The 13003-nt window shown below is 44.6% G+C and overlaps 1 protein-coding gene across 1 annotated transcript in view; it reads right to left on the bottom strand.

The window, feature by feature from the left end:
- Positions 1 to 237: 237 nt before the first annotated feature.
- The window catches only part of chd5 (chromodomain helicase DNA binding protein 5), a 45911-nt gene continuing 33145 nt past the window's right edge, over positions 238 to 13003 (bottom strand). The window contains exons 28-39 of the mRNA XM_088938350.1: positions 12710 to 12843; positions 12125 to 12269; positions 11490 to 11649; positions 10830 to 10909; positions 10204 to 10342; positions 8111 to 8257; positions 7621 to 7729; positions 7010 to 7142; positions 6486 to 6681; positions 5729 to 5892; positions 4374 to 4500; positions 238 to 4289 (exon numbers count right to left, since the gene is read on the bottom strand). Coding sequence (XP_088794476.1) covers positions 4162 to 4289; positions 4374 to 4500; positions 5729 to 5892; positions 6486 to 6681; positions 7010 to 7142; positions 7621 to 7729; positions 8111 to 8257; positions 10204 to 10342; positions 10830 to 10909; positions 11490 to 11649; positions 12125 to 12269; positions 12710 to 12843 — 1662 coding nt within the window. The 3' untranslated portion in view covers positions 238 to 4161. The remainder of the gene's footprint in view (positions 4290 to 4373; positions 4501 to 5728; positions 5893 to 6485; positions 6682 to 7009; positions 7143 to 7620; positions 7730 to 8110; positions 8258 to 10203; positions 10343 to 10829; positions 10910 to 11489; positions 11650 to 12124; positions 12270 to 12709; positions 12844 to 13003) is intronic.

Raw genomic sequence — 13003 nt, 5'->3', positions numbered from 1 at the left:
TGCAATGTATGACAGCCCATGAAGGGAAGGCCAATAACGTGTATTAACTGTGATCATCAATAAAACCATACACCTCACTTTACCGAAAATGGTATTTAAATACACATCCAGTATATACAGAAAACGCGTTATTCTATGCAGATGTGTCTGAAACAATGCCAGTCCACCTGCACTTGCTCTTTGCTGTCTCTCACTGGAAGAAAGAAAAAATGAAACATGGAAAATGTCTGCTTTCTTACAGAGAGGATTTATTAAAACACATTAAACAAATACACCGAGTACAAAGTAAAAGATGACCACGTTTACTTCTTCCTTTCATTTGTTCTCATTTACAAATGCCCCTAGCTCAGCGCCGGTCAAGTCCGTACAGTACGTTCCTGTCGTTATTTTATATACTGTGCTGTTTTTTTCATCTTTCATTACGAACCTTCATAAAAAAAACATTTCACATGCTGTGCATACATTTCTTTTAAAAAAGTATTCTTTTCCAGCTTTTCTTTTGACAGCTTTTGAAGCTTTTTTTATTCATATATATATATTTATAATTTTAGACTGAAGCCTCTTCTTTAAATATATATATTTTGCACTGCTGTAGCAGTACAATTTTCATTACATTCTCGAGGGCTTCAGTGTGATTGCATTTCTGTTGTTTTGTACACTTTCAGTTGATTTTCTATTTATAGGTCCTTCTCTGGCACTTCTAAAGGAAATGAACACTGATTATAAGAAATCTAATGACTTCAACACTGTTGTTTTAAAGTAACTACTCTGCATGGTCAAAGACAAAAGGGATCAAAGTATCAGACCCAATCATTTAGTCTGAACATGCAAAACATTAATTTGGAATACTGCCTGTGTTCGTAAGAGGCAAAGGTTCAGAACTTTTCCTGCTGCTGTATAACTTTATAATGTTCTGCAGCTCTTTGAAAATGTTGGTCATTGTCAGCACGAGCAAGCTTCTGCTTAACCTTAGTGAGATAGGCTATGTGGCTCTGCACTGAACTGGCAAAGTCTCTCAGACTGTCAAGGAAAGTGGGGGAAAAAGCAGTACGCACAAAGATATCTTATATTTACAGTTTTCAGAGTTACATAAACAATACAAATAGAGGGCCAATAATTCCTGTTACACAACACTCTTAAGACAGGATAAGGAGTAGTTGCTCTAGAACAACTGCGTACTTTACAAGACTGATTTCATGAACCATTTGAAATGTGTTGCTGAATGCATTGACATTTATCTTTTTAACCAGGCTTTGTGGCACCTTTGACTTCCATTCAACTTTGCTGTTCTGTTGTTAAAGTGCTTTAACAACAGGGTAAACACCGCCTCTGCAGCTGCAGCACACAATAAGCCTAGATGCACCACTCAGTTTTTAAACAACATGGAGTTTTCTTCAATTGCTCTTTGTTTTGCTAGTAGTACATATTTCCCCATAACTGCCAGCCTCAACTTTCATCTGCAGGACCCAGTGAAAAATAAAAAGACAATCTAAACATTTTTTTAAAATGTGACCTCAGTACCAGTTTCTGAGCAGTAAGTGTAATAACATTCCTCATGTCCTCTCACACACAACAAAGAACTGGCCACATTCATGAACCTGCATTTTTACAGTCCTATTATAATTACAGCAAGACGTTCTAAACTCTAGTTCCTTTTCTAAAGATTAAGTCACTTGTACAATGTGAGTAAGCACGAGGTTTGAAACAGGGCATCGTCTAATTCTTAAAAAAATCTGCACTTACGTCCAGTTCAACTGGACCACACGTGGCCCTGTCCTTATGCTTAAACACATACAGGCATAAAAACATAACAATCATTAAGTGCCTCTCAAAGGTACAAAAAGGTAGTTTCAATTTGGTTCCATTCCTTAGGACTTTAAATCACAGTTACAACAATTCTGACCACCGCATAAAGGATATGGAATGTTTTGTTTGACATGGTGGTTCCTTCTTTATTCCAAGCAAAATCTTCCTGAATTAAGCCTGGAAGAAGCTAACTTTGCCTTAACATTGCCTCCACCATGGTGAAAGTCCATCCAGCCCAAACTAAAAAAAAAGACCTTGAAAGCCACTGGTTGTGCCACTTTGATTTCTTATGGGGGAAAAAAATGAATTCAAAACAAAGTAAAAAGATCATCTCCAGTGAAAAGTCATAGGCATCCTGGATCTTTGCTCCTGTTTGTATCTCTGCATTTCCCAACAGCAAAAAATGGTCGAGGCGGTGGTGTCCACAGAGTGGCAAAACCTTTCTTCTTACGATTTCAACCTGCCCAATTATTCCTGTATGCTAAAGCACTTCAAGATGCAACCCACACAGTCTAGATGATATTACATCATATACAGTACATCACAATGTGCATATACTGTTCCTTTCGTTTTAGTTATTGAAGATGAAAGTTCATTATTCAAAACTAAAGTAAAAGGCCTTTTAAATGAAAAATCTAATATTAAAAATCTGGGAGTGATTGTTTTGCTATTTTAAATTCGGCCATACTTAAGGTATTTAAATGGAATTGAAGAGAATGCACGTTACCTTAAAAAACTTAATTTTGCTTGGAAATCCAGAATATTGAACAACAGATGTGGTTGTTCGATACTTGTAACTAAGGATTGATATGCTTGATATGCATGCATTGATATGCATATTGATATGAGCAGCTTCATATCAAGAGTGAAAACCAGTTTTGAAACAAACTAACATCATTGACTACATTAATCCAATAACACCTTACAAAGCACAGGACCATCAGCCTCTGTAGAAGATAACCACGTCAGTGTGACTGCAAAACTGACCAACCTGTAGACATCAAGCAGGTTTTCAGCAGGACACGGTTACAAAAGAAGTTTCCAAGAATACCTTTACCCCAAAAAATAAAGTAAAAATCACCAGACCTGAAGGATTGTTCTACAAAAGAAAATGCTCAAGCAGCCTCTTCTGTCATTCTGTTATGCTCTAGCACAAGCAACGTGAGAGGTATCGGCAGCCAGTATCTTTCCTTTCTGGCATTGCTTTCTGTGAGTTACATTCTTGACATGTTCTTGTTTTAGAGGATCAATTAAAGAGCAATACAATGGCTTGCAATGTCAGAACAGCTATTTTGCAAATCCCATGAGCTCACTGATTTGCTTTGCATGTTGGGAAAGGTTAGGCTAAGAGTCATGCTGTTCCATAGCAGGTGTACTGCACCAGGAGAGGCTTGACAGACTGACAGAGCAATAGGTTTGCTGGAGGTGGATGGGACACCTTTTTTCACTAGAACATCCCAGAAAATGCCCACATTCCATTTGGCTGTTAAAATGCATAGAAGAATATAAAAATTAAAAAAAAATGTGTGACCAAGTTTTCCCACACTTTTGGAGAATGACAAACTATCTGCAGCCTCTGCAATGTATGTGTCTGTCCCTGCACTGGGAAAAACGCCAGACCTCCCATGTTCTCTGTCTGAATCAGTGATGGCATCCTGGAGGCTGGCTGGATATACAAAGTGCTACAAGCTATCGAAGCAGAGAGCGGGTAGACCAAGCCAACAGGAGAGCGAAGATCTGTAGGAGTCGATCACAGTCAAAGCCCAGAAGGTTGAGCTCTAGAGCACATTGTCTTTTTGAGAGAAAGGAAGTTATTTAGGAGGTCGGGGCTGGGGCAGGGGACACCATCAGATGCTTCAGCTTCAAGTTCCCTGGCTTCAAATCCAATTAGAAGTTACAAGCATTAAGCGGTCAACTCAACAAAAGGATAAACAGATTGCAGCCACACTGTATTGGTATTGAAAAGATATGCTGAAAGCTGGTGTAGCAAGCTGCCCAAAAAACAATGGCAAGCTTAAATACCCAGCACAGGTACTTCCAGTCACCTGCCTGCTCAGTGTGAAGCTGGGATGAGAAAGGAAACACTTAGCTAAGGGAAAAGCCAGGTAGCGGTAAACTTGCGCTGCCTGGCTGCATGGTACCCGTGACTTTCCTTGTAACAGTAAGACAAAAGCAACGATGCGGGAGACTGGACGTGTGTACTGCATGTCAGAGAGCCCCAGCTTCTCCGTGTCCGCTGTGAGGCAAACAAGTGCAAGAAGATACGTCACTTTAATAGGAACTCCTTTGTAAAGTAGATTTGGACTCTTTGCTGTGTTGCGCAGCAGGGGGTTGGGAGGGGAGCAGTCACAGGGGCTAGTCCTCGATACAGATGACATCACTAGACTTGCCCGTCTTGTGCTCTGGGCCTGAGACTTCCTTCAGGGGGTCAGTGGGCCTCTTGTCCAGGTGGCCAGAGGGAGCCGGGGGGCCGTTGGTAGATGCTGGCCAGAGAAATGAAGTGTAACCGATCCAAACAATTCATAAGAACCGACTCTGCCCCCACCCCGACCGCTATCGTCACTCACCGCTCACATAGGGACCCAGAGGCATCTGACTGTAGTTCACAATGCCCCCAGCTCCAGGCCCACGGAAGTTTGTCCCAAAATTGTTGCCGTACATTTGAGAGCATGCGAAGGAGCCCTGCGGGAATGGCTGCAGAAAGTAAATAAACGCATTTAGTGTCTTTTTGTCCACACACCCGTATTTATACTGTTAGCAAACTTGTATAGTATCAGCCAGCACTCTTTGCTGTACTTCAGATAACAACATGACTGCAGTCAGTGTACACACTGCCCCTTCAAATTGTTTCTTTGGTTGATTAGTCATGCAGCAGTCTAGGGATATGATTTTTTTTTTCCGTGGAGACTTGCGCAGAGTGTGTGCACCACAGAGTAATTGCAACATATCCTTGATCTTATGTCTCATCCAGAAACTGGCACACGTGAGGCTCTGCATCTTCCTCATGAGAATCGGTAGATTCGTTTACAGGCAGAACCTTCAGTCAACAGGCCCAGCTGCTCATTGTGGGGAAACCAATTTGCATGGTTATTTTAGACGTTTTACCATTTTCCTTTATTTTTAGGAGAAATTAGCTCACTCTTCTGTCATTGCAGCATATTTTCAAACATATTTTCCAGTCTTTTTAATACCTTGAGTATAATGTTGGGCAAGATATACAAACACAATATGCTTGAACTTGTGCATTTTACGCACTGCAGAGAATAACTATGGAAGAAGTGCTGCGTTCCGATAAACCAAGAAATGTTAGCCCCACCAGTCCACTGACAGACACCATCACTGTTTTTCACCCAGACAAACAAATGAACAGTGAAGGAGGCACAGTCTATCATAGTAATTGCCTAACAATGTGACAAGGTACTGCTACATGGTTGAATGACTTCTTATGAAGTCTTTTATAACCTTCATTTATTTATCAATAAATAAATCCTCATCGTCTGCAACTGTAATTTCATTCTTGCATATTCATTTCTATCGATGATCTTATTAATTTCTTCGATGTATTTGTGCCTTACCTGTTATGGAACCACTATGCTGTCCTTGTCTCCTGTCTGTTCCGCCATTTTGTGCCAGGTTACAGACCCTGACTCACCCCTGCTCTAAATGGAGGCTCACCTGTTCATCAAGAGGAGCTGGGGGCGGGGCTTAGAGTGCAGAGCCTGGCAGCTTTGTCTTAAGCCTGCGTCTAGTGTGACCGTTAGAAGGGGCCACGGTTTTTCCATGTTTTGTTGTAAGTCATGTCCATTTCTTTGTTTTGCACTTACTGTCAGGCAGGGTTTAGTCCCGCTTCACAGAACTCAAAGAGTAATAAAAATAAGTGAAAGAGTCATAACAGCAGACGGGGGACAGTGGGGGTCCTCACCTGCTGGGGTGGGGGCTCGTTGCCGCGGTTGGTCAGTCGGCTCAGGATGCTCCTTTCTGACATCTGAAGGCGCGCAGCCACTGGGGGGATCCGAGACAGCATGGAGGGCAGCCGCGTCACGTCCGCCTTCATGTCACTCAGCAGCTCCTCCAGCTGGTTTAGCACTGCAACAGCAACGGATCAATCAGTCACAGGAAACACGGCAGGCGAGGGCATTGTAGCCTTAGACAGCGGGCGAGTAACGACAATAAGAGCTGTAACACGCTGGCAGTAACAGCTCCGGGAGGAACAAGCCCCTCTTCGACCTGATCTGCATGGTTACATCTCCTGTACTGTACATACAATACACCCCATTTGCATTGCACTTGGGCAGAACCTAACAGACGTACTGGAGCTCATTATTGGTGGCAAGAAGAATCATCACAACCTACTGTCTCTTGTCAGCCTTCTTTTAAATGGGTCCATGCAATTGGTGTCCTGTGTCAACAAGCTGCCTTTGTTTAATTTAGACTATCTAGGCATGTGTAGCCCTTGTATATTCATTTTTGTAATAGTCCAAAACTGAATTGGCCTCGATGAGACAAGAATGGGGGGCAAAGTCATGTTGCATCATTGGACACTATGAGAATGACAAAGCTCTTTTTCTACAGAACCGGTGGGGGCCTGGGAGGCATTATGAGGCTGTGGAGCTCTTGCCAGCTGCTCAAGAACCCGCATCAGGGCTGTTCCAGAGCAGCTGGTGGTTTGTAGTAGAGACCTTTGTGCAGCACTGCATTGGCTGGCTTGTTTCCAGCGAGGGACTCCTTGGACAAGTGCTGGTGGGACTCTGCCAGGCACTCCACCTCAGCGAAGCGGGCATTGAGCGCCATGGCCGGGTGGCTGGGGTCCTGCGTCATGTTGAGGTAGGCGGCCCGCCGTAGCTGTTCCTCAATCACCAGAGCCTGCTCCAGCAACTGAGACAGAGGGAGAAGGCAAAAGACATCAGTCCCCATAACTACAGGAAACAGAATAATATCAGCTGAGGAACACAGCTCTCCAAGGAAGCACTGGTGGCAAATGTAAATGACATACAATGGACTCAAGGCAAGAAACGCTTGTCTTTCAATATACATAACACTGTATATGAAAACATGTATAGAACAATAGTTAGGTAGTTGAGATGTATATTTACATTTCAACGTCACTACTGTATATTTAAATTTACATAGTGAGGTAAGAATCGTGTAACTTCTAGCACATGTTTTTGTCTTATACACAAAAAACCCATCAGGACGGGTTCACCTTGAACCTGCGGGCCAGGAACTTGTTCTTCATCTCCAGGTAGTTGCCCTTGTGCACCTCGCTCTTGAAGGGCTCGTTCAGAATGGTGTAGCGGGGGTCGTTCTGGATGTCTTGCCAGCGGGCATAACCGTGTCTGGGATTGCCCGCCCATCAAGGACAACACAGTAACAGAACAGGGGCACAGAAACACACAGCAGTGTGCCCAGTCCTAAATAACAGATTTCCAACAACACTAGAAACTGGACATTCCATAATCCATACCGTATGAATACTACTGTCTGTACTCTCTGAATTCACCAGAGTATGTCCACATCTGAAGAATAAGCACCAGCCTTGTGTATGATTGTCTCCAGCAGGCTCTCCATACACAAGTGAAAGCAACCCTATCTGAAAATGTTCACGTCAGCTCCCCATGGCAACGATGCACTGCTCCACACAAATGTGCAGCTACGTTTTGAATGAGCTGTTGCTAAAAGAATATGAGGCCAGTTCTATTAAATGGTGGCAAAGGCAGTATATCATTGAAAAACTGTAAAGCTGCTGACATTTGGTGGCCCTGCTGCAGTGTCCTTCTATGTGCTCATCGTGCTGCGACAGGCTGGGAAGGATACGTGACGATCCCGGCCAGCAGCCAGTAGTCGTGTCTGCGATGCCAGATGTCATACATCTTACCCGAGGAGACGGCTGCTCGCTCCTCATTCTGCCACAGCGTGTGCAGCTCTGCGAAAGCACAGAGTCATGCCAACAGTCCGTCTCACACATGCATACCCACGCTCTGCAGGAACCCCCGCGCCCACCACCTGTGTGCCCACGCCGCATCAGTGACCTTCACCTGCAGCATGCCGTGCCTCATTATACCAGCCTGAAAGGGCTTCGAACCAGGGGACTTCACTGAGGAGTGAGATTGACTGGGCTGGCAAAATCATACTGTATATTACTGGGAAGAACCATATATTTAAACTCTCTTACTGTCCAACAATCTGCATTCAGAGTCAATGGATGTCTATTAATCATTTCCCACAGCGTCTAACCTTATATTTCAAATTCTGGTCTCCCACTCCCGTAAACCACGATATGCACAAGAGGTCACGACGCTCTGACCTGTGAAGCCCCCATCCGCAATGTTGAACATGAACTTCATCTTGCTGCAGTTCTTGTCCTCTCGCCTGTTCTCCTCCATCTCCTCCCTTCCCTCTTTTTCTCCGTTCAGCTGACTGTCGGGGGTCTCCTCCCTCTTCACCTCCTCCGCTGCAGAGGCAGACACAGGAACACCCCAGAACACCGTCACCCCCATAACATCCACTCTGTCACTCCCATCTGCTCATCTCGGCATCTACTGCACGGCTCTTTTTGCCAGCAATCTCCATCTCTGATCTCGGTCCTTATTTCTTTCAGCCTCTGAATCTTCGTTGCTTTCTCTGTTGTTATGAGACAGTCACTGATTTAGCTTTCCCTATCTGGAAATCTTCATCCCTCCTCTTTCTCTGTCCTGCACTCACCCGGTTTGAGCTCCTTGTCCTCTCCTTTAACAGGGGCGGGGTTACTCTCCCCCTTGTCTGGAGATTTTTCTGTCTCTCGACCCAGATCCCCTGGAAAAACACATAGCAGCAGCAAATCACAACTTCCAGGCTGGAATGGACTCTGTTCCGAAACAGGACTTGCTCCCTTTCCACAGTGATAATTCTGTGCACTCATATAGCACTTTTCATCCCAACGGACCTCAAAGCAAAGTCTGAAGTGCCTCAGTGAAGGGCAGGTCTCTCGTCTACACAGCAGATCAGGTGGAGAAGTAAAATTATCAACACAATCTACAACCCAGGTTTCCCCCCTTACTACTTCAAAAGGTGCCACAGAATCATTAGAAGAAGTAATTGTTTCCTCAGTTTTAAATCTCATCAGCAGGATGGCATCTCCTACTGTACAGCATTCCTGGTCACCGCACTGGGAATCTTGCTTGTTTGGAAATCCTGGCCCAGAGGGAAGAGCTCCCCCTATAGGGGCTCCCCCCACTTGTTTTCCTTGGACATTTCTCACGCCCGTACTAACCAGGCCCAGTCTTGCTTAGCTTCCGAGATCTGAGCAGTTCAGGCTACAATGTGGTAACAATGCTGCCTGAAAGTATGGGAAATAGATTTCAATTTAATTTTTAGTTTGTTTTCTTTATGGATAGTCAATAACACTACAACTGAATAGAGATGTAAATAAATGAAACAAGTTTTCCTTTTATTTACTTCCACAGCCCTTTTGACGGTCTTCATGCTAGACTCAGCTTTGATTCCTAGTGTGTCAGGCCCAAAATCATTCAGTTACATCCATTTTTTAACTGCTTCTTCCAATTCAGGGTGGCAGAGAGCTGATGCCTATCCGAGCAAGGGACAGGAGCAAGGCCAGGTACATAGTGCACAGGACCCCAGCTCATTACAGGGCCCACACAAACACAGACAAACATGTACACCCCCACACCTAGGGGCAATTTTCCCACTGTGGGAGTTAACCCACATGAAAATGGGAGAACACAGAAACTCCATGCAGATAGCACCCCAGATCCAGGACTGAACTCTGGGCCTCAGCACTGTGAGGCAGCAGTTGTAAGCAGTGCACCACCATTCCGTCTATTCAGTTACATACGAAGCAAAATCAAACTCTTTGCTGTTATTGTATTCAACTTGTATCTCAAATGATTCATGGTGCATGAGTTTCTTATAATCCAGCCCCTCTTTCCTGTGGACAGCTTTCAATGCCAACACATGAATAGTAAGATATAAGATTAAACACCTAATTCTCAAATCCTCTCAATTTACTGAACTTTTATCAGTGTGTTTAAACCAGCTAAGTTTAAAAAGGGCTGTTCTGATTTTTTTTCAAACTCTGATGATGGCCTTTGGAGCTGAAACATGTCGGATAATGTTTTTATCTGTTTTTCTTCAATAAATACGTGGTAAATAGACCCAGAACGAAACCACAGGGAATTTATTTTTCCAAATCCTGCATATCATTTTACCTAAATGTGCTACATTTCCACAATTTAAGTAAACTGCACTTTTTAAGAAACCTAAACACATTGCAGTGTTAATTCTGTTTGTTCTATGTACTTATTTGTCCAACAAATTCTAATGATCATTGTAGATGCACTGGTATCTTCACCTTCTGCATTGACCTATCTGCCTCCAAAAAGGGGCTTAGTTCCTCCTCACCCTTGGGTGCTGCCTGCTCCACTGTTGGGTCTGCCTTCTCGCTGTCTGGTGCAGGCCGCTCATCACCACCCCCACCCTTGGGCTCCTCGCTGTCGGGGGGCTTCTCTGCGCTGGGGGAGGATTCGGTGCTAGAAGGAACCTGCCAGACACAGGTGTCAATGTCTCCCACAACTCTATGGGCTGAGTGAATAACTGCTCAGTCCGTGCGGGCTGCCAGCAAGTGGCAGCAGTGAGCAGTGTACATCTTCTCTGACACTGGCCATAATCCCTTTTCCAGCAAATTGTAGGAAATCTAGGAAGAAATAATTTGTCCAAAGCTGATTTGCTGTAGGCTGGGTAATTCCAAATCCTGACTAGACTCTGGACTGTAAAGCGGTAAGTGCTGTAGTCACCTCCGAGCATAAATTGACAGTGATCTGAATTTGACTTTTCTTCTACACTTCTATAACAAGCAGATACAGAGATCTTAATTCTCTACACACACAGGATTAGTAGCACAAATCCTCTTTTTTCATAAAGGATGTGTCTGCTTGGAATGTGATTCTGCTGAGAGAGTAATACTGCTCTTGCACTGAAACAGACAGACACTCTCCCCCCTTTGGCAGGTGGACAGACCTGACACTGACCTCAGACTCAGCGGCTTTCTTGTTCTCCTGCTCCGTCGACTCTTTGTCCTCAGGAGGCCCTGGAACCGACTCCATCTTTTCTGCAGGACAACAACAACACGCTGGCTGTCAGACACTACGACACACAGGAGTCGTCTGCTGAGCTCCCTGCTGTCCTCTGGAAAGCAGGGCTAACTGCACAACCCTAGCAAAGATGATTTTGCAGAAGATTTGCCAATAGCTTTGTCATAGTGAAATTCTTAAGGGTTACTATGCCAAACGTTTTAAAATCAATAAATGGTGTTATTTTACAGAAGCTCAAGAAGTCGTCAAATTGTTATCTTACACTTCCACTCTCCTATGTTTAAATATTCCCTGGCTGCCCACAACTCTGAGAGCATCTTTTCTTGCATTTCTCACTTCTCCCCGACTGCACCCTCTCAGCAGCTCCCTGGTTCATTCCTTGCACGACGGGGGTTGTGACAGCTCTGATCTTCGTCCAGCGCTGTCAGTTCCTTAGCAAGGCAACTAATTCAAACAAACTATAGATCAGAGCATTTATTTACAGAGCTCTGCGTGAACCTAATGCTACTTCACATGTGATTTTGAGCTTAAGCCCTTTTTGAAAATACCTTTCAATGTTGCTGTCTGTGCTGAGAGTGCATGAGTCTGGGCTCTTACCAGTGGGTACAGGGGTGCCAGGCTGGGTAGCAGCAGGGCTGGCGGGCACAGGGGTGTTGGGGTCAGAGGACAGGCTCTCACTCAGCTTCTTCACCTCAATGCCCTCGGGCACCAGGTCCGGAGTGCTGTACTTTCCATTGATGTGCTCAAACTCCTGCACCTGCAGACACACAAAACCACAGGTACACCACTGGACTGCAGTCTCTCTCCTCTTTCCATCTCACTTCAGCTCTTCCTCTTCTTTCTCTCTAACCCTTTTTCTTCATGTTATGGATTAAAAGTCTCCACTATAAAAGACAATTACTGGAGTAGCTTTGCAGGGGCATGTTAAACCATGGCTGTCGAACGGCTTGAATTCAGTGTTGGGTTGTGTAGCCAAGATGAGAGATGAGCACTTTTATTGCCATTAATAAACATCAATGCTTTTATTGCATTAATTTTTACGCTATGTTGTGCTTTGCCAATGTGTGTTGCACATGTCTGTGGTTTAATTAAATTTCCCATTTGCAAACTTGGCATATGCATGTATTTATTGCTCCGCTTTCCAGTTGTTTAGTGGAAACTGCAGTTGCAGTCAGATGACGATGTGTGAAACCAGGTTATGAAGGTGGTTATGAAGTGTAGACAGAGGGTACCTTCTTGCGAACTAGGGACATGACCCCAATCCTGGTGAGGACATGCTGGCGGGACAGGCCCTCCCTGGGGACCCCATCTGCAAAGGTCTCTGCGCCATCGGCCCCCGGCTCACACAGGTGACGCATGAACAGGGACACGTACGCTCTGGGAGAGACAGGGAAGAAACAGGGAGGAAGGGAGAGGTGGTGGGGGAGAACAGGGAGAGAAGCAGGAAGAGAGGGTGAGGGATCAGCAGATACAAAATGCGCACAGCCAGCAACAGTAGCATCACAGTCATGGGTCAAGCTCAAATCTGTAAAACATTCTGGGTGCACATGCAAACGGGCAAATTTTAAAAACCTGAAAAAAAATGAATAAGGGAAGGATTTACAAATTGTGACTGTGCAAGTCTAATAAAGTAATAAAGTCATAAAATAAACTTCTATTAACACAGGAAAGAAAGAGCATATAATCTATAACTGAATAAAAACATTCTATGAGATCTGACCTACAGGACCACATTCATCAACACATTCCGCACAGGCACTGTTCATGTCAGGTGAAAGGCGTGTCAGTTTTAGAAAGCAGCCGTAGTGGAGGTATACCTGAATTCCTTCTCACTCTTCCCACGCAGGTCTCGCACCAGCCAGTGGGAGTTGAAGGCGTCCTGGGGGGGCATTCCCCAGCGCATGATGGCGTTGAGGAAGGCCTTTCGCTGTCGGGCATTGAACCCCAGCACCTGCCAGCAACCAACCAGGCAGCAGCAGTCACAAAACTCACCAAGTACAACAAAGATGCTTAGGAAGAATTTCAAAAAACACTTATTAGGAGCATAGTGTTTTGACTGGAGGTGGTGGTGGTGGGGGGGGGGTTCCAGTCAGAGGTCCAGCAGACTATTA

This window comes from Atractosteus spatula, chromosome 20, assembly GCF_055471065.1.
Source record: "Atractosteus spatula isolate fAtrSpa1 chromosome 20, fAtrSpa1.hap1, whole genome shotgun sequence".
NCBI classification, from domain to species: domain Eukaryota; kingdom Metazoa; phylum Chordata; class Actinopteri; order Semionotiformes; family Lepisosteidae; genus Atractosteus; species Atractosteus spatula.
The sequence above is the reverse complement of the archived record's forward strand: the minus strand, read 5'-3'. Positions and strand labels throughout refer to the sequence as shown.